At 40.7% G+C, this 26,277-nt stretch overlaps 1 protein-coding gene and 1 pseudogene across 2 annotated transcripts; both read left to right on the top strand.

Moving 5' to 3' along the window:
* LOC121398140 overlaps positions 1 to 26,277 on the top strand; it is a 123,940-nt pseudogene that overhangs the window by 44,216 nt on the left and 53,447 nt on the right.
* Positions 1,798 to 25,248, top strand: tubg1.L (tubulin gamma 1 L homeolog). 2 transcript variants are annotated; one of them, NM_001090573.1, is given in 11 exon segments: positions 1,872 to 1,965; positions 3,287 to 3,399; positions 10,073 to 10,240; positions 10,485 to 10,553; positions 11,390 to 11,469; positions 11,690 to 11,816; positions 12,759 to 12,845; positions 15,956 to 16,105; positions 18,027 to 18,179; positions 22,984 to 23,145; positions 24,655 to 25,237. In NM_001090573.1, coding segments are annotated over 11 exon segments (1,356 nt in total). In that variant the 5' UTR covers positions 1,872 to 1,916; the 3' UTR covers positions 24,853 to 25,237.

Genomic DNA, 26,277 nt, shown 5'->3' with positions numbered 1-26,277 from the left:
GAAAAAATAAATCTGGGTGTACAGAAAGGGGTGGGACAATGAGGGGGTGGTTCGGGAGAAAATATGGTCAATACAGGCGTGGGAAATATAGGAAGAAGGGAAAGAAGCAGAGCTGGAGGCAGGGATTGAGGAGGGACAGAACAGGGGTGGTACGTCAGGGAATTATACATTTATGAGCGAATACATTGCTGGTTAAATGTGTAACACTGGTCCCAGTCTCGGCTGCTGTATTACTGGTTAGACTGGTGATATGCCAACCCCATTCATATCTAAATGAAACTCAGCCATATGTATCTGGGCAGGTTTTGAAATGGACCCTTGACTGAAGTAGCCAGTGATCAGCTCCCTGCTCTTGTACAGTCCATTGGCCAGACTAGTCCACCTCTCAAAGAATGAGCCAGGAAGCATATTTCGGGTATCAGATCTAAGCAGGAAAAAGAATGAAACAGCAAATCCAAACACAGGGTATAGATCTATATATTCATTTAGACATGTGGTAGTGGGTTGGGATCTGATAATGAAACATCCCACAAATAGACACACATAGAAACATCATACAAAATAGTTTATTTTTATTTTTTTGTACAAAACAGAAAACTATGGACATTATTATGAATTCTATAAGAAATTCAGAGGCACATTGACTCCCCCCTTACCCCACAGAAATTCAGAGGCACAGTTACTCCCCCTCACCCCACAGAAATTCAGAGACACACTGACTCCCCCTCCCCCCGTACCCCACAGAAATTCAGAGGCACAGTGACTCCCCCTCCCCCCGAACCCCACAGAAATTCAGAGGCACAGTGACTCCCCCCGTACCCCACAGAAATTCAGAGGCACAGTGACTCCCCCGTACCCCACAGAAATTCAGAGGCACAGTGGCTCCCCCGTCCCCCCACAGAAATTCAGAGGCACAGTGACTCCCCCCGTACCCCACAGAAATTCAGAGGCACAGTGACTCCCCCGTCCCCCACAGAAATTCAGAGGCACAGTGACTCCCCCTCCCCCCCGTACCCCACAGAAATTCAGAGGCACAGTGACTCCCCCCTCCCCCCGTACCACACAGAAATTCAGAGGCACACTGACTCCCCCTCCCCCCGTACCCCACAGAAATTCAGAGGCACAGTGACTCCCCGTACCCCCACAGAAATTCAGAGGCACAGTGACTCCCCCGTCCCCCACAGAAATTCAGAGGCACAGTGACTCCCCCTCCCCCCCGTACCCCACAGAAATTCAGAGGCACAGTGACTCCCCCCTCCCCCCGTACCACACAGAAATTCAGAGGCACACTGACCCCCTCCCCCGTACCCCACAGAAATTCAGAGGCACAGTGACTCCCCCTCCCCCGTACCCCCACAGAAATTCAGAGGCACAGTGACTCACCCTCCCCCGTACCCCACAGAAATTCAGAGGCACACTGACTCCCCCTCCCCCCGTACCCCACAGAAATTCAGAGGCACAGTGACTCCCCCTCCCCCGTACCCCCACAGAAATTCAGAGGCACAGTGACTCCCCCTCCCCCCTACCCCACAGAAATTCAGAGGCACAGTGACTCCCCCTCCCCCCATACCCCACAGAAATTCAGAGGCACAGTGATCCCTTCACCCCCTACAAACATCCAGCCACACAATGAACTGCCCAATTCAAGTTGGCAACCCTGGGGTTTAAGTTGCAGGTCCAGTCAAGTGTCCGCAGCCGCCACTAGAACCCATTACCACTTCCACATGTCTGAATTTGCCGCTCACTAATGGGTAATGGGTAGTGGAGTGGTCACATGACCGGATCACATGACCGTGACGTCAGGTCCTTTCCGAGGATAAGGAACAAGCCGCTACCTACACCTGCGCTTCTGTGCAGTGCTAATAGTGTCAGCGCGGGAGGTGAGGCGTGAAGTCCTGTTCCTCTCAGGCTACATCATGCCACGGGAGATTATCACCCTGCAACTTGGCCAGTGCGGAAATCAGAGTCAGTTTATTCGATTCACCTTTATAATTTGCCGTACATTGGGTTTTTTTGTTCGTTTGCTTTGCTTTTGTTTTCCTTCGTCTGTCTTCTTAATGCATCTCTGGGCTTGTTTGTACTGAGGCAGTGCAAAGATTTTGTGTGAGGATTTCCCATGTTACTCGATAATAACAGTTCAATAAACACGTGGCTTCATGGTCTGTCAGAGACTGTGGCTGTGAATCACCTCATGCTTTCTACACAACTGCCTTTTATCTTTTCTTATATCAATTTAAGGGACATTTGAAACCAAATAATAAAACCCTCCCATCTTTGGGGGTTATTCTAAGCAACTTTTCATATACATTAATTAAAGGGGTTGTTCACCTTTAAATTAACTTTTACTCTAATATAGAGTGATATTCTAAGGCAATTTACAATTGTTTTTATCTTTTTTGTTTGTTATTTAGCTTTTTATCCAGTTTACAGTTTCAGCAGTCTGGTTGCTAGGGTACAAACTACCCTAGCAACCATGCACTGATCTAAGTTAGACACAGGAATATGAAATGGAGAGGGCCTGAATAGAAAGAGGAGTAATAGAAAGTGGCAATAACAAGAAACGTTTAGCCTTTACAGAGCATTTGTTTTTTTTTAGATGGGGTCAGTTTGAAAAGAAGGCAAATAATTCAAAAACTATCACAAATACAAAATGAAGACTGGTTTGATTGAAAAAAATGCTTAGAATTAGTCATACTATAACACACTAAATGTTTGTTGTTATTTTGTTGTTATTGCTACTTTTTATTACTAGTCTTTCTATTGAAGCCCTCTCTTATTCATGTACCAGTCTCCTATTCGAGTGAGTGCCTGGTTGCTATGGTAGTGGAGACCCTTGCAAACTGAATAGCCGCCAAATAAAAAGCTAAATAACAAAAAAAAAACCACATATTTAAAAGATGAAAAGCAATTGCAAATTGTCTGAGACCTGTGGGTTTTGGGCCAGCCTGTACACAATTACCACACAGCTACTGACCAGGTGAAACAACAACAATAATTAACAGTGTAGTAAAAACATGATCTTATTTGTTTGTTAAATTAAAAACAAAGTTCTGGGGTTTCATTTTTTTTAGGGTTCACCTTCAGTACAAAGGCAAAACTTATGTATTTTGGGTATAAATATTAAAATCCAACAGTGTCACATCTGGGGTCATCCCTCAGAGTCACTATTTGGATTAACACCATGATCATATGCCGCTAAATTATATCATATAGGAAATAATGTAATAACCATGTGCCTCGTATTATTCGAATAACCAATTTCTGTAATTTTTTTTTTTCCTTTCAGTTGGATTTGAGTTCTGGAAGCAGCTATGTGCAGAACATGGCATCAGCCCTGAAGGTATTGTGGAAGAGTTCGCGACTGAAGGTACCGACAGGAAAGATGTATTTTTTTATCAGGTGCGTGTCCTGAAACATCACTAAATTTAATGTTTTAATGCTGATTGCAAGCCAGGCCTGATCATTAAACATCAGTGCCAGAGAAGATTCTATAGCAGCAAAGGGAGAACCAGGAAGGTATCTGATTACACCTTCTCATAAAGGGATGCTCATTTATTTAGTATGCTGAAGATTATGCTGTGACTGGTCCTTTAATGCCAGCTGACATTTCATTTTATCTTTAAAATAGAAAGCAGATTTTCTTTCAAAACATATATGCTGGTGAGAAGTTTAGCGGTATACATAACAATTTTCACAAGTCAGATAGGTAGATGAGTCTTTGCACAGAATTGGCTTGTTAAACCAAACAGGTTTATAGGCTTCTAGATTGCATAACCAACCTCCTTTAAATTAAAAATCTACATGTAGGGTTGCCACCTGTCCAGTGTTGAATAACAAGCCAATCGTCTTTTCATAGCCCTGTCCTCTGATGTAAAGTGTCAAAACAGAAATTTGCCAAACACAAAAAAGGCTAGTGTAGCGGGGATATCCCCTGCACGTTTATTTAGTCATGTGATGTAATGTTTCAGGGGCGTGCCCCTTCCTCCAGCCAACACTAGGCAATTATCATCAGGAGAGAACCTAGGGGAAATAGGGATTGTTTTGCTGCTCTGATGTAAAGTGTCCACCCATACACCTCATCATTCCTTCCCTGACATCATGCCCCTAACATCACCTGTCCCATGGCCAGATTTTTATTTTACAAAAGGTGGCAGTCCTACCTACATACAGTTAGGTCCATAAATATTTGGACAGCCAATTTTTTTCCCTAATTTTGGTTCTGTACATTACCACAATGAATTTTAAATGAAACAACTCAGATGCAGTTGAACTGCAAACTTTCAGTTTTAATTCAGTGTGTTGAACAAAAAGATTGCATAATAATGCGAGGAACTAAAGCCTTTTTTTAAAACAATCGCTTCATTTCAGGTGCTCAAAAGTAATTGGACAAATTAAAAAGCTGAAAATAAAATGTTCATTTCTAATAATTGGTTGAAAACCCTTTGCTGGCAATGACAGCCTAAAGTCTTGAACTCATGGACATCACCAGGTTCTAGGTTTCCTCCTTTTTAATGCTCTGCTGGGCCTTTAATGCAGCGGCTTTCAGTTGGTTTGAAAGTTTAAGTGAAATGCATGCTTAATTGAGTACAGATCAGGTGACTAACTTGGCCATTCAAGAATATTCCACTTCTTTGCTTTTATAAACTCCTGGGTTGCTTAGGCTGTATGTTTTGGGTCGTTGCCCAGCTGTATTATGAAACGTCACCCAATCAATTTGCATTCAGCTGGATTTGAGCAGACCGTGTCTCTGAACACTTCAGAATTCATTCCGCTGCTTCTGTCCTATGTCACATCATGGATAAACACTAGTGTCCCAGTGCTACTGGCAGCCATGCACGCCCAAACCATCACATTGCCTCCGCCATGTTTTATAGAGATGCGGTATGCTTTGGTTCATGAGCTGTTCCACGCCTTCTCCATACTTTTTTTTCTTGCCATCATTCTGGTAGAGGTTGATCTTGGTTTCATCTGCCCAAAGAATGTTTTTCCAGAACTGTGCTGGCTTTTTTAGATTTTTTTTTTAGCAAAGTCCAATCTAGCTTTTCTATTCTTGATGCTTATGAGTGGCTTGCACCTTGCAGTGCACCCTCTGTATTTACTTTCACGCAGTCTTCTCTTTATGGTAGACTTGGAAATCGATATGCCTACCCCCTGGAGAGTGTAGATCACTTGTCTGGCTTTTGTGAAGTGGTTTCTCTTCACCATGGAAATGATTCTGCAATCATCCACCACTGTTGTCTTCCGTGGACGTCCAGATCTTTTTGCGATGCTGAGTTAACCAGTGCTTTCATTCTTTCTCCGGATGTACCAAACTGTAGATTTAGCCACTCCAAATATTGTAGTAATTTCTCGGATGGATTTTTTCTGTTTTTGCAGCTTAAGGATGGCTTGTTTCACCTGCATTGAGAGCTCCTTTGACCGCATGTTGTTCACAGCAAAATCTTCCACATACAAACACACCCCCCCCCCAAAAAAAATCAACTCCAGGGTTTTTATCTGCTTCATTGATAGACAAAACAAAGGAATTGCCCACACCTGCCCATGAAATAGTCTTTGAGTCAATTGTCCAATTACTTTTGAGCCCCTGAAATGAAGTGATTGTTTTAAAAAAAGCTTTAGTTCCTCGTATTTTTATGCAAGCCACCCACTTAATTAAAGTTGAAAGTCTGCAGTTCAACTGCATCTGAGTTGTATCATTTAAAATTCATTTTCCTTTGCAACAGTATGCTGTTCCATAGTTTTACCAGTTCTATGGAATGATGTAATTCTGACTGGTCAGATGGAAGGTGTGTGATTTGAGAGTAAATAGTTGGCAGATTCAACATGGCAGCTAACGTATGTTTTGTCATTTCCCCACAATGTCCTGTTGAGTTGGTCTTCAATACTATAGAAAGATAATAATAAATTATAAGAAGTACTTGGGTATAGTTCACACGATAAATGCGTGAACACTGTGCTAGACCCAGAATAAACAATATAGTAATACAAATGGTAGGCAGTATCATGGATGAAATGTTTATTTGGTGCACAAACAAATTAAATTTATCCATAATTCAAAAAAGAAAATCAACCATACCAAAAGTACAGAGGTACCTCAAGTGCTCCATGGTCATTGAGCTCCTCTCTCCTAACATGTTTCATGTTACTGGACTATTTGTATTACGATACTTTAGAATGACACAATCTGTTATGGCGTGTGAGTTTGAGCTAAACAGATAAGCAGGTTGAAGCTCAACACCTTTGAAAACAAATGTATTGTTGCATTAGGTCACACCCTATGGAATTCCAATATATGAATAGGTCAGATTGAATGAGGGACCAAATATCAAACAGGATTAGTTGACTTTCCTTCAGATGTGCATGTGGGGAGGCTGGGGCCCCATGTCTTTGTGTACCTTTTGATGTTCCTGTTGACAGAATGGTCCCTGAGAAAAGTTTTGTAACATACAGCAGGCCAGACCATGAGGCAAAGTGTGTGTGTGTTATTTTGGGGAAAAATGCACCAGCTTGGAAAAAAATTGCAAGGCCACCATGTTTCTTATTGTTCCCAGGCTCCTCTGTGCAGACATCAACGTATGCATTGGCAGCATAGTCCGAAAATATAACCCTATTGTACAGGTTCAAATCTAAGGGGCAGATTTATCATTAGTCATAGTTTGGATTTGTGGTAATCGTTGTATGAAAACTCGAGAGAATCCCACACCATGAAGAAGAAATGCAAGAAACTGTGATTAAGATCTCTTGTGTGTTTTCTTATGATTAAACCTGAAAAAGGAGAAAAGGCACAGGATAAGCAGCAGATTACAGATTAGCTCTATAGTATACAATGGGATTCTTCAGAATTTATCTGTTATCTACTATATAGCCTGTGCTTGAATGGCTGCCCTGTGGCTGCACAACAGCTTGTTTTGTTTCTGAAGCATACACAACCGTTTTACCAGTGCAGGGCAATTCATTATATTGTCATTCCTTTAAAGGAACAGTAACACCGAAAAATAAGTGCTTCGGCTACTGGTCTTCCTGGCTTTCCCTCCCTCGTGGACCCCTCAGTGATACGGCTGCCTTGCTTGCGACCGTGTTGCACTGCCATACCCAATCTCTCCCTCCCCCTCGGCAGGCACTCTCCTTCTTACGCACCTTGGCGCCAATCCATGCGTTAAACCCTTCGCGCCCGCTGTACACGCACTTCTAACGGTTCCGGTCCTCTCCACTTCACTCCTCACACTTGCGCAGGTAGTGTTCCGACAACCGGCTTCCCTTGCGCATTGCGCAACTCGGCCTCACTCCGCCTCTCCTCCCTTAGAACTCCCAAGACACGGTCCACGCTTCAGGGACCAGGACTACTCACATCGGCAGCAACCCGTGAGTGGGAGTCATAAACACTGAGACAAGTATCTCCCTCGCTGTTATGCAGCATTAGGCTGGGGGTAACGTGTTGCTAACACAATTCCCCCCTCTGCCTTTTCTCTTCTGTCTCCTAAGAGACTGAGCCTGCCACTACTCGCTGCATCTTAGGCCGGGATCCCCTGCCTCCTTTTTATATATAAAAAAAAAATTAAAAAAATAATTTTTTCTTTCAATAGGGGTACTGCCTCTTCACCCCTACCATTGCATTATCCTAACCAAGGGTGGAAGGAGCATTATGGCAGACAAAACAGAAGAGCTCAGGACCTCCAAGTCCTTGGCTCATACACGCTCAGGCACGGGTTTCCTTCTCAGGCACAAATTGTAAGACCAAATTTCACCGCCCTGGAGGCACCAAATGCCCCACACTCTCACCTCCAGATTCCCCAAGGGAACAGCTCCTTCATTCAGATGAGGAAGGGCAGCTCCTCTCAGAAGAAGACTCAGATCATGACCCCCTAGATCCAGACCTAGACATTCCTAGAACTCAGAGAGGTTGAAGGTCTTATACAGGCGGTGCTAAGCACTCTTAACATCGAAGACACTGTCGCCACTGTCGAGCCAGCAAAGAATATGTTGCCACTGTCGAGCCAGCAAAGAATATCTTTAAGAGACAAAAAAAGAGCACCTACATTTTTCCAGCATATGAGCAGCTTGATGAAATCATCAAGACCCAATGGAAAACCCCTGATCACAGGGTACAACTTTCCAGGCGATTCTCAGACATATTCCCTTTCCTCAAGGGTGCACCGTTCTCTGGTCATGGCAATAGGACGAAGGTCCAGATGGACAAACCCAAACCCAACTCCTTCTCGCGCTTCCAAATTAAGCAGAGATCCAGTTGGTTATCTGCTAAGGCACCCCCCCAAGCCCTCTAAGGACAAGTCCAGCTCAGCATGAAGGAGTGCCCATCCCCGAAGGGATCCCTCTCAGAGGGCGACTCCAATCCTTTCGGGGGAAACTCGAGCTTCCAAGACAACCTTAGCCAAGTGGATTCGCTCCACGATCATTCGAACTTACGCAGTGAAGGGAAAACTTCCACCAATCAATGTGGGAGCTCACACTACATGTTCAATCAGCCCTTCCTGGGCAATCAGGCATCAGCAGAACAAGCTTGCAGAGCAGCCACATGGGAATCCCTACACACCTTCATACAATTCTACAGGCTACACACACAGGCTTCAGCTGAAGCTAGCTTCGGGAGGAAGGTGCTACAGACTGTTATTGGCTAGGCACCACACTAAAGGGGAAATTCAGTGTCCCACCCTCTTGGGATTCTTTGGGACATCCCCATGGTGCCTGTGTCCCCCAATTAGGCTAGAGAAAGAGAGATTTTTGTACTTACAGTTAAATCTTTTTCTCCTGTTCTATATTGGGGGACACAGGCCTTCCTTCCCTGTACTGACACTGATTAATACTGTTACCTAGTTACTCCTTGTTAGGAGTCATGTAAGTTTTAAGGGGGTTGAGAGGTTCCTCTTCTGTTTTGAGTTGTATGCTCCTTCTTCGGTTGAAACTGAAGGCTGTAGGAGGAGGCAGGGGATGAAGCCCAGAGCAGGAGGAGGAGCCACATTTAACAAGATTCTCCAGCTGCAGGATCTTCATCCCCATGGTGCCTGTAACGGTAACGTTAAGAACAAAAATCTCTCTTTTTGCTTCAGAAACACTACTATAGTTTATATAAACAAGCTGCTGTGTAGCAATGGCAGAAATTGGGGGGGAAAAAGGCTATATGCCACAATTTAAATAGTGGATAACTGATAACACCATTATGTTCTAGAGAGCTTATCTGCTGTGTAGCCTGAGCCTTTTCTCCTTTGAATGGCTGCCCCCATGATTGCACAGCAGCTTATTTATATAAGCAATAGTAGTGTATCTCAAGAAAACGCAGCAGTTGCCAGTGCAGGGCAACACTGCATTATATTTTTATTACTTTAAAACACATTTTTTGGTGTTATTGTTGCTTTAACAAATCAAGATTCATCTGTTTAGCAACGCATTGTGCTCTGCAATGGTTTAGATTTGGGCAGTCAAATTGCTGCTAATTTCTTCTAACAACTATGAATAAAAGGTTATTGCGTGATGCAGTCACGGACACTTGGAATATACATCTTACAGAACAGATGGTAGTTGTAGTTCAGCAGTTGGAGTTTCGCTATAAAAGATCTAAGAGACTCTACAGTGTATAGTCTCTGTATATGTTCTGCCATCCTTTTGAACCCAAACGGGTAATTTTCATAATATACAGACACTACTAAAATACATAAACTACACATTAAATACTGAACTAATTAATGTCAGTTAGGTTCTCTTTTAAACTATGGCAGATAAAAACTTTGTTGTAGATATTATGTATTAGTCCCCTATATGGTGCTGACATAGCACTATGCAAACTATGTTCATTGTTATCTATGTTTCCACCCTATTTTGACAGCAGAGACCACTTCCCATTGTTTCCATGTGCTTAGAAATCAGAAACCAAAGCCAAATCAATTGCTTTGTCACTGACTATTTATACAAAATGATTTGCTATGTTTTACTTTCTGTGTTGAAATGCCTTACTGTTTTTGTGTTGGAAGCATTCTTACCTGCCCCAGCAGCTGCTGTCAACTAAAAAGGGCAGAAGCACTGGCTTTCATTTGACTTTTGTTTTTCTTTTCTTTTTTAGGCTGATGATGAGCATTACATTCCAAGAGCTGTTCTTCTGGACTTAGAACCGAGGGTTATCCACTCTATACTTAATTCTCCATATGCCAACCTGTACAACCCTGAGAACATTTACCTGTCTGAACATGGAGGTGGTGCTGGAAACAACTGGGCTAGTGGTTTCTCACAGGTTAAAGCAATTTTGTAAGAAAGTTTAGGACGGTGTCTGCTTTACAACTGGGTGCTTTTGGAGTCAAGCAAAGCAGTCGGGCAAAGCAGTATTGATACACAAAGCAATTTTACTTAGACCAGTACTCCCTCTCCATTACCAGAATCTCCTTGTTACAGCCCTTGAGCAATGAAATAATAACTGGGATAATTGCCTTTATCATACCTTGTTGTTTATACGTATTTTGTTTTCATGGCCTCTGTAGGGTGAAAAAATTCATGAAGATATCTTTGACATTATTGACCGAGAAGCTGATGGCAGTGATAGTCTGGAGGTAAAGAACATACTTAATTTGTTGTCCAGCCGGTGATCCAGACAAAAACACTACATTGATCTTATAGCTCTTTGCCTATATATTGCTACACTATATATTGTGCTATTTTTTTTTTATGGATTCTATAGGTTCTAGTTTCTGGGTTTTGGTTCTGGTTGTTTGGACATGTTTTTTGTTGTCTTTACTGCAAGAGGGACTTTGCATCAGTACAGGGAATTCTGGTAAATGCTCTTTTGTGTAATTGATTAGTGCTGTGCAGATTGTATTTCCTGACTTGAAAATGGAAACTTCATTAGATGCTCTTGGGAAGACTGGGGACTGAGAATTATTTTCTGTAAAAAATTAAAAATTAAAATATTTTTAAAATATTTAATTTTCTATTAAATATGTCCTAAACTATTTTGAGAGCACTTTTGTTCAATGTTACCTGAGGGCCAGGCTATAGAAAATTAAATGTATGTCGGTAGAAGGATATGTACTCCGTGTCACAAAACAAAAATAAATGTATTCTCACTCATGCAAAGCACAGTGATTGTAAATAAATTTTTTCAGTACCTGGACACCTTGTTTAGATAAAAGGAAGAGTGGATAGTTTAAAAGAGGGGACTTAATTCTGTTTGAAGCTGCTAAAAATCTGAATATTGGGTGAAAGTTCATCTTTCAGTAGGACAATGATCCCAAAAACAAGGCCAAGTTACATTGGAGTCATAATCACAATCCCATTAAGTGTTCCATATGAAGATATTCAATTAACCATGATCTACCAGCACAGCCGTGATCTTACTTAAATGTTATCCATAGTGCGTTGTAATGATTTGCCCAATTTTTGTTTCTAGGGATTCGTGCTTTGCCATTCAATAGCAGGTGGAACAGGCTCTGGTTTAGGATCTTACCTTTTGGAGAGATTAAATGACAGGTGAGAAGTAATTTGAGTTTCATACCTTTATTATTATCATACCATAACACCTAACATCACTTACATAGCCACATTAGAAAACAACTGTTTTAAAACAAAAAACTCACCATAGTCACGCAGCACATTTTTCTGCATCATGATGAATTTAAAGGAGCCTGTCCAGCTTGGATAAGTACAAAATGTCATCAAAGGTATAATACATCTTGCATGCTTTATCCAGGTATCCCAAGAAGTTGGTCCAGACATACTCTGTTTTCCCAAACCAAGATGAAATGAGTGATGTTGTGGTACAGCCTTACAACTCCCTTCTAACACTTAAGAGACTTACACAGAATGCAGACTGTGTGGTAAGTCCCGCCCTGGAAAACCTAAGCTTAAAGGGTTGCTGTCACAGGAAAATGTGCATGTTTTTTTCAAAACGCACCAGTTAATAGTGCTGCTCCAGCGGAATTCTGCACTGAAATTATTTTATTTTTTTTAAAGAGCAAACGGCTTTTTCAATATTTTATTTTGAAATTTTTAAAAAAATATAGTTAACATTTGGAAATTGTTGTTAGAGGCTCCTAAAGTGTTTAATTATGTACTGGGGGAGCTGTTTAATCCATAGGAGAGGAGGAGGCATTTGGATTCAAGGGTATGTTTTAATATGGCTTAAATTTTTAACATTGAGTGATATCCCTGCAGTGAGCACCAACCATTTGGCTTTTTTGTGTGTTATCTCCATTAATGTGGGCATGGTCTTAAAAGCTATTGTCATAACATGGGTGTGGTCTAAAAACAGAGAATGATCAGCACTGGCTTCCATTATCAGCCCTCTCCCACGTAGGCCAGAAAAATTCCAGCCCTCGGTACCACAGAATCTGATCTAGAGTACTTGATGCTTACGGTCATAGCAGTATAACTTTAAAAATCCATGCATAACTATACTCCAGAGCTGTCTATTTTTAATCTTTAATCATTATGCCATCCATTGTATATTCTAGTGTTTTGATTATATACTTGCAGCACCTCGAACACGTGAAACTTCAATATGCTTGTAGCCCATAAGGGCACTGGCACAAGACTACGGTATATTGAACGTTTTATTGCTGAGATCAGTCCTATGTGCGCCGAGACCGGCCAATCCTGGCTTAGTACCATTTATTTGCCTTGTTTTAAACACTAATTTAACATTATTTATGGGAGAGTAGAGTAACTTTACATTTCATAAAACCCTTACTTGTGTTCATGGGCCTTTTAACAATTATGTTTGTACGGTGATCTCCATAAAAGCCATTCTTCTTTTACAGGTGGTTTTAGATAACACAGCTCTAAATCGAATTGCTACAGACAGGCTGCACATACAAAACCCCTCATTCTCTCAAATCAACCAGTTGGTAAGTTATCATTTGCTGCACTTAATATATTAGGTTTAAATAAGCATTGCTACATATATTCCCCCCCCAAAAAAATAATTTAATTTAATGTTCTTCATATTACTTGTAGATTATGTATTATTCAGCTCTTTGCCCAACATCTTTCCAGTTTAGAATTTCAGCAGCTATCTGGTTGCTGTGGTCTAGATGTGGTTGAATAGCAGACTGGAAGATAAATTAGACAGGGTTAAATAGAAAGAGAATATTAAAGAAGTAACCGTAAAATGTAAACCTTCCAGAGAACCTTGTGTCAGCTGGAAAGACCTACTGGTAAATAAAGCATTAGAGAGATTATTATATGATCCCCTTATATATTTATACATCGTTATATCTCCCCTTAAAGGAGAAGGAAAGCTAAATCCTAAGTAACATTCTATCACAAGGCTGGTATACGAATTACTTATAGAACATAGTAAATGCTGTCTCCCTGGTGTCTAGTAGCAGGAACTGCGCTCTGATTAGAATGTAGCGTAGGGCTCCAGTGACGTCACAGAATTTGCATGCAGCTTCCTCCCTGCTGCCCAAGACAGCCTTGAGTCACGTTAGGCCAAATTCTATTCTGTTGCGCATGCTTCAGAGGCTGAACACACATTGACCCCTGGACACACTCCCCCAACCAATCAGCGCGGCAGTGCCTCGTATCTATGGAGACGCATGATCGTTTTTTTTTTCTTATTATTGAAGGTAACAGCTACATAGCAACGTTGAGCGCTTGCAGTGCGCAGCGAGGGGACATTTTTTAAATCAGCATTTTTACAGTAGGCAGCATGCCTATTATAAACATTGGTGGACAGAGGAATTAACTTACTGTGTACACAAGATTATATTGTGCGCACTCGCTGCCTTTCTGTCTGGAACTGAGCACCAAGTCATGTGTGACGTGCTCCTGGGGTGAGGGGAAGTTTTTTTTTTCTGCACATGCGCAGAGAGGTGAAGGAAGCCTCTAATCCATAAGCAAGATGGCCGCCATGTTGTTCTGAAGCAGAGCAGAACATCAAATACGATTTTATGCTTTTGTATTCGGATTGCTGAGCAGAAAATATAGCGATTAAGGTCATCAATGTAAGTACTTTAGAGGGAGGCAGAGCATGATTTTTGCCTTTCCTTCTCCTTAAAGCGCCTCTTCTCCTGCGTGAACATCCCCAACTTGGCCAGTCTTTCCTCATAGCTAAGATTTTACCAGTTTAGTTGCCCATGTCTGTACCCTCTCTCATTCAATAATGTCCTGTTTGAGTGATGGAGACCAAAACTGTACTGCATATTCTAGATGGGGCCTTACCAGAGCTCTATACAGTGGAAAAATGACTCCTTCCTGTCTTGAATCAATGCCCCTTTTAATACAGCTGAAGACCTTATTTGCTCTTGATGCTGCTGACTGGCATTGCTTGCTACAGCCAAGTTTATCATCTACAACGACTCCATGGTCCTTTTCCAAAATGGATTTGCCTAGTGCAGTCCCATTAAGGGTATAAGTGGCTTGGATATTTTTACATCCCAGGTGCATGACTTTACATTTATCAACATTGAATCTAATTTGGCACTTATCTGCCCAGATTGCCAGTTTGTCAAGATCATGTTGCAAGGATGCTGCATCCTGGATGGAATTAATTGGGCTGGATAGTTTTGTCATCTGCAAACACGGATTCATTACTTACAATACCCCCCCATAGTCATTAATAAACAAGTTAAATAAAAGTGGACACAATACCGAGCCCTGAGGGACCCCACTAAGAACCTTACTCCAAGTAGAGAAGGTACCATTAACAACCACCCTCTGTACCCGATCCTGTAGCCAGTCTCCTATCCATGTGCAAACGACTTTATTAAGCCCAACAGAACTTAGTTTAAAATGTATTAGTTTGAGGGCCTTGGAAGTCCTCGCCCTCAACTCTTTAAAATCATTCATGAGGACTTCACTACCTCCTCTAACTTTGTCATTGGTAACTATGTGTACCTAGACCGCTGGGTCTTCCCCAGCCCCTCCCAATAATCTGTCCACTCGTTCCACCACTTGCCGAACCCTAGCACCAGGCAAGCAGCCTGTTCAGCATGAAGGGTCCTTGCAGCAGATTACCCTACCCACCTTTCTAATAATTGAATCCCCTAGAACTAAAATCTGCCTTTCCTTACTTGCGCTCCCCCACAATTAGATTAGGTATTAGAGCCAATGCCTCCCAGGGTGCTCTTAAAGTCAGCCTGTTCTATACATGCCATTTCAGAGCTTTCCTCCCCAGCATCCTCACCCAAAATGGCACATCTGTTGTTTTGGACAAGCCTTGGTCCAGCCCCCCTACCCTTCTGTCCCCTACTTCCCCTCATAACTCTAACAAACCTGCCTTGCTTAGTCTGCACTGCCCCTTCTCCACTCCCCACTACATAGGGCCCTGCCAGAGCCTCCTTTCCTCCCCACATTTGCCCTCAGTGCTGGCACTGTTTTATTATAACAGAGAAAAAAGGAATCATTTTAAAAAATTTGGATAAAATGGAGTCTATGGGAGATGGATTTTCCATAATTCTGAGCATTCTGGATAACGGGTTTCCGGATAACTGATCCCATACCCTGTACTAGGAGTTCTCTTAGACAGGTTGGTTTGGTATATCTGCATCTGAGCACATTACAAAGCATGTTACATTAATAAAGTCCATGTTCCAACACGTTCGTTGTCATAACCACTAGGTGGACATAGAGGAACAGCTTATGCCTCTTAATTATCATTCGTTTTGTGCATAAGCGATCTCAGGCAGGATGTTGTTATGGAAAATATGTTATCTACTGCTAAAGGAAGTCTAATTTAGTGGTGTATTCATAATTCTAAGTCAAAGGTCATATCTTTTATTGTAAGTCAATTGTCAAGTAGCTTTAGTTTAATGTTTTACTTTGAAAAACTGACTGCGGCTGATATAACATTTTGTATGTAACTGATGACAGCCCTATTTTAATGGAAAACTTTCAACTGTGTGCCAAGAAAGCATACATGCATTTTGTTCTTAAGATTAAAATGGAATGGCCAGGAAGGCATGGCATAAGTGGAGTAAAGGTAACAGAAGCATGTTTTTTTTCTTCTTCTTAGGTTTCTACCATCATGTCTGCCAGTACCACCACACTTAGGTACCCAGGATACATGAACAATGACTTGATTGGTCTCATTGCCTCTCTTATCCCAACCCCTCGTCTACACTTCCTGATGACAGGATACACACCGCTGACTACTGATCAGTCGGTAAGAAAATAAGTTCAGCTGATGCTTCTGTCACTAAAATAAAGGAGGGAAACAATGCAGAATTTTAAGTGTCTCATGTAAGGGCCCTGACTGCACAGAAATTCAGCCCTGGAAATATCTGCCATTTGTTTTCTTTTATGAAGTATTAATGGGTTATTGTTTTATTTTTATTAAACCATTATTACTCTTCTTGCTCCCCCTGTAAGTTTAAACAAAGATAATGAGCTCTGTATAAGCATATGTCTCCATTCTCCCAGCTGTGCCTGGCTTTTAGAGTGGGAAGTATTCATTATACAGAGAGTTTATCTATGTACTAGTCCTTCTATTAACTATAATAGAACCCCCATTTTATGTTTTTCAGGGGACCAGGAAAAAATGATGTAAAATCAGGGAAATGCGTTAAAGTAACTTTTTCTTCAAGTACTGAAAGGATATGAGCACAGGAGTCTGTTGTACTTAGATATACAATGTTTACTGTGTTAATAACAAGGCTTAAGCATTGCAGCGTTAATGTTACACTGTGGGGGGCATGTGTAAGGCCTCTCTGTCAGTCACATACACAGCCTAATGCAATAAGTGATCGATGCAGGACTGTATAAGAGGCAGACTTATTTGAATTGGCCATTTACAGGCAGAACCATGGCATAATATACATCTGGTTAGTATTTAAAACCTCTTTAAAGGGATACTGTCATGGGAAAAATTTTTTTTTCGAAATGAATCAGTTAATAGTGCTGCTCCAGCAGAATTCTGCACTGAAATCCATTTCTCAAAAGAGCAAACAGATTTTTTTTATATTCAATTTTGAAATCTGACATGGGGCTAGACATATTGTCAATTTCCCAGCTGCCCCAAGTCATGTGACTTGTGCTCTGATAAACTTCAATCACTCTTTACTGCTGTACTGCAAGTTGGAGTGATATCACCCCCTCCCTTTTCCCCCCAGCAGCCAAACAAAAGAACAGTGGGAAGGTAACCTGATAGCAGCTCCCTAACATAAGATAACAGCTGCCTGGTAGATTTAAGACCAACACTCAATAGTAAAAAAACCCATGTCCCACTGAGACACATTCAGTTACATTGAGAAGGAAAAACAGCAGCCTGCCAGAAAGCATTTCTCTCCTAGTCACAGGCACACGTCACATGACCAGGGGCAGCTGGGAAAACTATGTTCACCTTTACCATTGTAGACATTGTATGTCCACTGTCCAGAGCTAAGCACAGAAGACTACATTGTGAATGAATAACCATTTTGTTTTTATTTGTTTTTTTTTAACTATTTATTACTTGCGAAAAGGACCTTCCTAGGAGAACTCGATCTAAAAACCTTGAGGATTATAAACGGGTACCTCTGTGTGATTTTTGCTGTTTGATATGCCAGATCTGATGTTTCTTTTTCTAATATTTTATTTTAAATCTCTTCGCTGTGTGGATATTTTCTATACCAGTATCTAGAGCTCCCTGACTTATTGTCAACTTGTATTTAAAGAAGCTGCTGTAATTAACGCGGCTTTGACTATGATGTTTACTATGATCTGAATTTATGGTAGTTTGGTGACTACACAGTGGGGTATATTTATCAAAAAGTTAAAGTTAAAAAGTTAAAGATCGCCACAGTCTGCTAGCGTGAAATACCGCCTCTCTCCATTCATTTCCACGGGATTTTTAAAGGAGGAATTTCACTCTAGAGGACTGAGGTGATCTCTAACTTCACTCTTTGATAAATATACTCCAGTGTGTTTGAGAGTAAACTAGAGAAAGTAAATTCTAACATTTTTATCAAACCACAATTGACTATTTTTCTAGTAAATATTTTTTTGTTTATATTAAGTAGAGAGAACAAAAATACTATCATTTTATACTCCCCTTTAAAAGCAAATACTAAAGTTGCATGCAAGTAATCATTTTCTCTTGTTCATAGGTGGCCAGTGTGCGTAAGACTACAGTGTTGGATGTCATGAGAAGGCTACTGCAGCCTAAAAATGTTATGGTATCCACTGGCCGTGACAGGCAAACCAACCACTGCTATATTGCAATACTCAATATCATTCAAGGGGAGGTGGATCCTACACAGGTATGCAGGTTTTTTTTTTTTTTTTTTTTCTTCAACAGTTATTAATATGACATGGAGACAAAAAAGTGGTTATGGGTGTAGAATTGTGGGCTATAGGGGTCTGTGTACCACAGGGACAAAAGAAAATTCCCCCAAACTGTCCAATAACGAAATGATATATTATTTTACAATTTGTTCAAAGAGAATAGAAAATAAAGTTAGAAGAAAGATAAAATGCAATATTTTAACTTATTCTTCGGGTTAGGCTCATATTTGTTAGGTAGTGCAACTTAAAAAGACTGAGGAGTTTGTTTGCATCTGTAAATATATATTTCATAATTTTTAAATTAGATTTTTTTATGTTATGTAATTTAGCAATGAGATTAATGTTTCACCACAATCCATGGTGTAACTACCGGGGGAGTATGGGGTGCAATTGGGCCAGGGTCCGCACCCCCCTCAGGGCCCCCCGGCAGCTTGCATGCCACTGGATTCCAGCCGAAAATAGCGTACGGAGAGGGGCCCGGCTGCGCATCCCGCACCAGGGCCCGCCCCTCTAGTTACGTTACTGACCACAATATGTATTACTTATGCAGGGATCCGGAAACCCGTTATCCAGAAAGCTCCGAATTATGAAAAGGCCATCTTCCATAGACTCCGTTTTATACAAATAATCAATTTTTTTTATTTCTCTTTTCTCTGTTATAATAAAACAGTACCTTGTACTTGATCCAAACTATGATATAATTAATCCTTATTGGAAGCAAAACCAGCCTATTGGGTTTGTTTTAATGTTTACATGATTTTCTAGTAGACTTAAGATATGAAGATCCAAATTACGGAAAGATCCATTATCTGAAGGTCCCGAGCATTCTGGATAACCGGTCCTATACATGTACTGTACTTGCAATTCATAAGAAATAAAAGAGGAAACAATAGGAAAGAGATGGAAGAAAGGCAGTCAGAAATTGCATGTTTTGAAACATCAGTCCTTTAACCCTTTAACTGCCAAGAACGTAGCTCCTACGTTCTTTTGAAAAAAGGCTTTAAGTGCCAAGAACGTAGGAGCTACGTTCTTTACTAAAACAGCTCTCTCTCTCTGCACACACTGCAAAATCAGCGTGCAGAGAGGAGCAGCTAGCAGCAGAACCCCCTAGGCAACGAGCTTACCTGAAAAAGATCGGCGATCCTCCACTCCAGGGTCGCAGAGAGACGCAACAGATTCAGCAGCTTCCATGTCGCAAGCACCAGCACAGCACATGCTCCTGCTCCGCCCACGCACTTCCTGGTGCAGTGACTCAGCGTGTCTCAACTGAAAAGCACTGAAAAGGACTCCTCTTCATCTAGATTTGGTAAGTGCCCCTTTTTTTACTTATTTACATGTATTTACATATACACAGTACACATACTAGTAAAAGTAGTTTGTTTTTTTTTTTTGTTTTTTTTTTTAATTTTCTGATTTTTTTAGATTTTTCAAACTTTTGCACATATTTACATACTTAAATACATATATGCAAATATTTATACACTTTTTAGAGCTGTACATCCATGCATACACAAACACACACTTATAGGGGTTTGTTTTTTTTTTTTTTTAGTTCATTTTCTAAGTTTCCCTTATGTTATTTCCCTAAAAACTTTAGATTTCACAGCATGACTACTGGATCAAGCATTCTGACCTCTAACCACGCTGTCGGATCAGTTATTTTGTTATTTCGTTGATTTTCCTATTTGTATTTGCTTTTTTGTGATTTTTATTGCAGTTTTATGCTTGCATTGTTTTTCCTTATGTAATTTTTTAGCCTCATTTACACTTTGATAATTTGGGATAGAAACACATTTTTAGCAACTCTTGTGTTCGTCAGAATGTGTACTTTCCAAAAATATATGGTTTTGGGGGGTCTTTGTACTGTTAGGGGGTCTTACGGCACATTATATGCAGTCAGGGCGCTATGTTCACAGAAGGCGAATTGACAGCTGAGAAAATTCTTATGCACTGTTTTCATTTGGGGTCCGCACATGCCCACCTGCTTTGGTATATTTATGCATATTGGGCATCAAACTGTTCATTAGACCCTTGGCATCAATATTTAGGGTGTTTTCCAATTGTATGTAAGAAATTGGGTGAGATAAATGCGACCAACTGCAATATTTTTAGGAGATTTTCAGAAATATCATAAAAACCACTGCCTTTAGCATTGCTTTGCAGTATGTAAGTTTGGAGTAGAAAGACAGTTTTAGCAAATTTTTATTCAGCAGAAGGTGTACTTTCCAAAAATATATGGTTTTCTGGGGTGAACCTAGTTTTTTGTACCTTTGCCTGTTGCAAAATGCTGTATATGTGCTGATTATGCAGTATCTGGAATTACAGAACTCGTATGGGGTGTCTTCTTTCTGGGGCCCCTATACGCCACATACTTAGGGGTACCTATGCATATTGGGCATCAAACTGTTCAGCGGACCCTGGGCTTTCATGTTTAGGGAGTTTTATCTTGGTATATAATGATATGTGGGAGATACGATGATTCAGAGTTGCAATATTGAGGTGATTTTCTGTAATGTCATAAAAATTGCCAAATGTAGGAAAGCTTTGCGGCTTGGTACTTTGGAGTAGAAAGACGTGCATACCCATATTAGATTCGGCAGAATGTGTACTTTCCAAAAACCATATGGTTTTCTGGGGTGAACATACATTTTTGTACTTTTGCCCCTTGAATAATGCTGTAAATGTGCTGATTTTGCAGTATTTGGATTTCCAGAACTGATAACTCGTATGGGGTGTCTTCGTTCTGGGGCCCCTATATGCCACATACTTAGGTGCACCTATGCATATTGGGCATCAAACGGTTCAGCGGACCCTGGGCTTTCATGTTTAGGGAGTTTTATCTTGGTATATAATGATATGTGGGAGATACGATGCTTCAGAGTTGCACTATTGAGGTGATTTTCGGCAATGTTATAAAAATTGCGAAATGTAGGAAAGCTTTGTGGATTGGTACTTTGGAGTTGAAAGACGTGCATACCCATATTAGATTCGTCAGAATGTGTACTTTCCAAAAACATATGGTTTTCTGGGGTGAACATACAGTTTTGTACTTTTGCCCCTTGAAAAATGCTGTAAATGTGCTTATTTTGCAGTATTTGGAATTCCAGAACTGATAACTCGTATGGGGTGTCTTTGTTCTGGGGCCCCTATACTCCACATATTTAGGTGCACCTATGCATATTGGGCATCAAACTGTTCAGCGGACCCCGGGCTTTCATATTTAGGGTTTTTTATCTTGGTATATAATATGTGTGAGATACGATGCTTCAGATTTGCAATATCGAGTTGATTTTCGGTAATGACATAAAAACTGCGAAATGTAGGAAAGCTTTGTGGATTGGTACTTTGGAGTAGAAAGATGTGCATACCCATATTAGATTCGTCGGAATGTGTACTTTCCAAAAGTATATGGTTTTGGGTGAACATACATTTTTGTACTTTTTCCCCTTGAAAAATGATGTAAATTTGCGGATTTTGCAGTATTTGGAATTCCAGAACTGATAACTCATATGGGGTGTCTTCGTTCTGGGGCCCCTATATGCCACATACTTAGGTGCACCTATGCATATTGGGCATCAAACTGTTCAGCGGACCCTGGGCTTTCATATTTGGGGTGTTGTATCTTGGTATATAATGATATGTGGGAGATACAATGCTGTAGACTGGACACTTTGAGGTAATTTTTCAAAAATGTAACACATTTTTATAAAAACTGCTAACTTTTGGAAAGAATTGCAACTTGGTAGTTTGGAGTACAAATATATATTTACCCATTTTGAACTCGTTAGAATCTGTTCTTTCCAATAAGGGGTAGTTTTTTAGGGTAAACCTACTGTTAGTGGAATGTTTGGCCATGAAATCAGATGTATGCTGTTTTGTGGAGCAGTGCTTTGGAAATTTGGTAGTTTACTGCTTCGGAGTTTTCAACTATCGAAGTGAGAAATCTCCATAAAATTATATATATTTGGTATTGGTTCGTTCGGGAGACACAGAACTTTCCAAATCTGCCATGTTCTCATGCATAAAATAAATTATGCTTCTGATATATGCGTTTGTATCATGTGAAACTGTTTTTTTTGTTTTTTTATACACTTAGAAGCCCATATCTTTTTACAGGACTGGAATGACAACTAAATTCTAGCATATTTTGAAAGCTTAGGTTGTCCTGAAAAAGTGAGAACAAAAAATGTTCAAAAACGGTCTGGCAATAGAAGTTCCAACTTGGCCAAATTGGCTGGCAGTGAAAGGGTTAAAGGAGAACTAAATCCTTAAGTTAAAAAACTCCTACCCCCCTACCATACATAGACTCTTCCCCCCCCCAGCCTAGCTGCTACCCCAGGCAAATGCCCCATAGTCTTTACTCACCCCTCCATGCAGATTCTGTCCAGCGGAGTTCATAGGCGTCATCTTCAGCCGCTTTGGTAGTCTTCGGAATGAGACCAGCGCTTCGGCAATTTCCGTGAGTTTCGGTGTGACAGAAAATTGCTCCAACTGCGCATGCGCTGCTACGCCGGTCTCATTCTGAAGATTCCGAAGCGGCTGAAGATGGCGCCCTTGTAGCATCTATGCTGGGGGAAGGAGGGGGGGTCTATGTAGGGTAGGGTGGTAGGGTTTTTTTAACTTTAGGGTTTAGTTCTCCTTTAAGATGTATGTCTGTTGGTTTTATGTCTCTTACATTTGATAGAAATGTTACATAGATTAATATTGTAGCACAATCTATAAGGTTATTATATTTGGACGTTATTTCCTTTTATTATTGTTTTTTTTTACTCTGACTAGGTGCACAAAAGCCTTCAGAGGATTCGAGAGAGGAAGCTGGCAAACTTTATCCCATGGGGACCTGCCAGCATCCAAGTTGCTTTGTCAAGAAAGTCACCTTATTTGCCATCTGCACACCGGGTCAGCGGCCTAATGATGGCCAATCACACCAATATCTCCTCGGTGAGTAGGTTATTGTATGTAAAAATGGTTTATTTTAGAAACAAAGCATATTATACAAATTAATTTCTATTTTGCTTAACTTCCCTTACATTGACCGTAAAATATGAGGGTATTGTTTATTAAGTACAGTAGAACCACCATTTTACATTTTCCAGGGGAAAAAAGTGTAAAATCAGAGAAATGTGTTTGTGATACTGACTCTGAAAAAACTACTCTAAAATATTAAAGGAGAACTATCACCCCACTAAAACAGTCCCCCTTAACCTGCCTTCCATCACCCCCACCCCTCGCCTCTCCCTTCCTGCACTGTGTATCAGAAAGGTGCGAACATTTGCAAGACCTAAAACAATCATTTATTTGTGCATGATTGTATGAGGTGCAGACTAATTGGATCTGACTATTTACAGATATAACTGTTGCAAAATGTGCCTCTGGTTAGTATTTTAAACCTCTTAATTTCACTAAAAATAACATTCGCAGAGGACAGACAGACATTTTTAGCAACATCAGGACAACATTTTGGTGTGAAATCCAGGAAACCAATTATGTAATAACCGTGAAAAGCACCCACTGAAATGCTTTGGAAATTGTTGAGACCACAATAAAAAAAATGTGGGGAAACTTAAAATCAGGGTATGTATTATTGAGGTTTCTCTGTATTCTGAGCTATTCATAAATTGTTTATTTCTGTTACCATCTAAGGAAAGCTCATGTTGTTTGTCATATCTGAAACACACTTTATTGGCAATAATACATGAAGCACAAAGTCAAACAAAGCTGTTACGTTGATTTTACCAAAAATACCCCTAAAGAAAAGATCAATATCTTCCCAGTGTAGGAAATCCTCGAGTTACATAAACCCGACTTGCATACAACACATTCTTACAGAGGGGGGCTATTACAGTAACATACTATGGTTTGCTTGGCCTTTATTATCCTTTAGCTTTAATAAACCACCTACCCCAATCACCTCTGGAGTGTGTTGTCTACTGAGCACATAAAGGTAAAAATAAATACTTTGTTAAAACAAACATCTGTCTAAAGGTGGCCATACACGGGCCGATAAAAGCTGCCGACAGGCCGAGTCGGCAGCTTATTGGCCCGTGTATGGGGGCCCCCGACGGGGGATCTCTATCAGATGGGATTAAAAAGTAAATTCATCTTAAGAACAAACCTACTGACGCTATCTCGTACATAACCCTTGGAGTACCTGTATAGGGCAACCACAAGTATCCATAGAGTAGAGATGTATGCATAATAAGCTATGTCCTCCTCCTACTTTGGGTTTTAAGAGAGTGTAAATGTAAGTCCGTAAAAAGTATAGACCTCTTTAAAGGACAAGGAAAGATGGGCAAGTTGTGAATAGCAATGATGTAATGTGAAGCACGCTATTAAAAATAATTATTCAATTAGCCAGGAAGTATAATTACATGGACTCTGCGTGGCTTTTAAGGCTATACACATCTATACTACACTCTGCTTCAACTATTTGTATATTAATTTCACCAGCTGTTTGAAAGGACCTGCCGTCAGTATGACAAACTGCGAAAACGTGAAGCTTTCTTGGAGCAGTTCCGCAAGGAGGACATCTTTAAGGACAACTTTGATGAGCTGGATAATTCAAGAGAAATTGTACAGCAGTTAATAGATGAATACCATGCAGCTACTCGTCCAGACTACATTTCTTGGGGAACCCAGGATAAATAAAGGGTCATATCAGGGTTAAACACTTGGGTGCAATGTGTGTCATTTCTGTAAGAGAACTTAATCTTTAACTGTAAATACCAGTCCTCCAAGCCAAAAGACGTTGAAACCTGGAAAGTGGCAAGCATTAACTGCAAGAGCACTATACAAAACATACAACAGTTCTGTTGTAAAGACTATTGTTGCCTCCCAATTTATCTGTGCAGTTTCTGGATCATTTGTTATTTGGGCCATTTCAGTTTGTGTGTTTTAAGTACTACATTTCAGCATATACAGTAGGAATATATAGTTAACCTGTATTCATCTTTCACATTGTCTCCTAAAGTAGATTGCGTTCCATTAGAAGGAAATGAAAGCACTTATTGGTTACTAACTTTTAATAAAAAGGCAACTATCGTACTATTTCGTATCGTAATGAAGCCCGCACTCTGGTTGGGGGGGGGGGGGGGGGGGGGGGGAAACAAATACTGTTTTGACCAGAAAATGCTCCGTTACAGACAGGCATGTTTGACACATGCACATAATGAAATGGTCTCCCATATTGCTCATAATGTGCATGCGTGTAACTTAAAGGAGAACTAAACTAAAGTAGCTAGAAATGTTGTACATTATGTTTTGGGCTTCTGTACCAGCCCAAGGCAACCACCGCCATTTAGCAGTAAAGATCTGTGTCTCTGATGATGCCCCAGTAGCTCCCCATCTTCTTTTCTGCTGATTCACTGCACATGCTCTGTGCTGCTGTCACTTACTGAGCTTAGGGACCCACTCACAATATACAGTACACATAGAATAGAAAGTCACTTTCCAAGATGGTGACCCCCTGTCAGGTTTGAAGTCCTGGATCATTGCTGCTATTGAGACGCTGAAACTTTGGTCTGGTGCAATTGACTAAGTATTTAAAATGTAATTTTTAGCCATATTAATGTTTATGGTTTAGTTCTTCTTTAAAGATTGGTGGTGGAGCTGACTGATCCTACATCATGTGCACATTGAGCAAGCTTGGCAACTCCTCATTATATGTGTGTGTGTAGAGTCCCAACATGACCGTTGAACCAGGAACTGCCTCCCAATGAGGGCAGCATAGCGCTCACTAGAAGTGTTTTCTGACCAAAAGAATATTGTTTCCCCCAGCCGAAGTCCAGACTCTCTAAGCCCATACCTCTGCTGGGGAAAACTATTTTGCTACGGTCGGAGCCCTTTAATAGCATTGCTCAGTTACAGGGAACAAAGTTTTCTGTCTCACTTATTTTGATATCCCATATTAAAAAAAAAAAATGTAAAAAGCAATTCACTTGTCTGTTTGAAACAATAGCCAGTTAGTCAATCACAGCTCTCACTGAACTGTTCTGGAGTACTGCCATTCTCTGCTTAATGTGTGAAGTGGTGTTTTGCTCTATTAGGAAAGTGTGGCATGATAAAGGCCTGAAA

This window comes from Xenopus laevis, chromosome 9_10L (assembly GCF_017654675.1).
Source record: "Xenopus laevis strain J_2021 chromosome 9_10L, Xenopus_laevis_v10.1, whole genome shotgun sequence".
Taxonomy (NCBI): domain Eukaryota; kingdom Metazoa; phylum Chordata; class Amphibia; order Anura; family Pipidae; genus Xenopus; species Xenopus laevis.
The sequence above is the reverse complement of the archived record's forward strand: the minus strand, read 5'-3'. Positions and strand labels throughout refer to the sequence as shown.

Excerpts from the sequence above, each read along its gene's own strand:
- tubg1.L (XM_018240816.2), top strand. The coding sequence starts at position 1,917 with ATGCCACGGGAGATTATCACCCTGCAACTTGGCCAGTGCGGAAATCAG. Across the intron at positions 1,966-3,286 it reads TGGCCAGTGCGGAAATCAGA|TTGGATTTGAGTTCTGGAAG; the intron begins GTCAGTTTATTC and ends TTTTCCTTTCAG. Across the intron at positions 11,817-12,758 it reads CACAGAATGCAGACTGTGTG|GTGGTTTTAGATAACACAGC; the intron begins GTAAGTCCCGCC and ends CTTCTTTTACAG.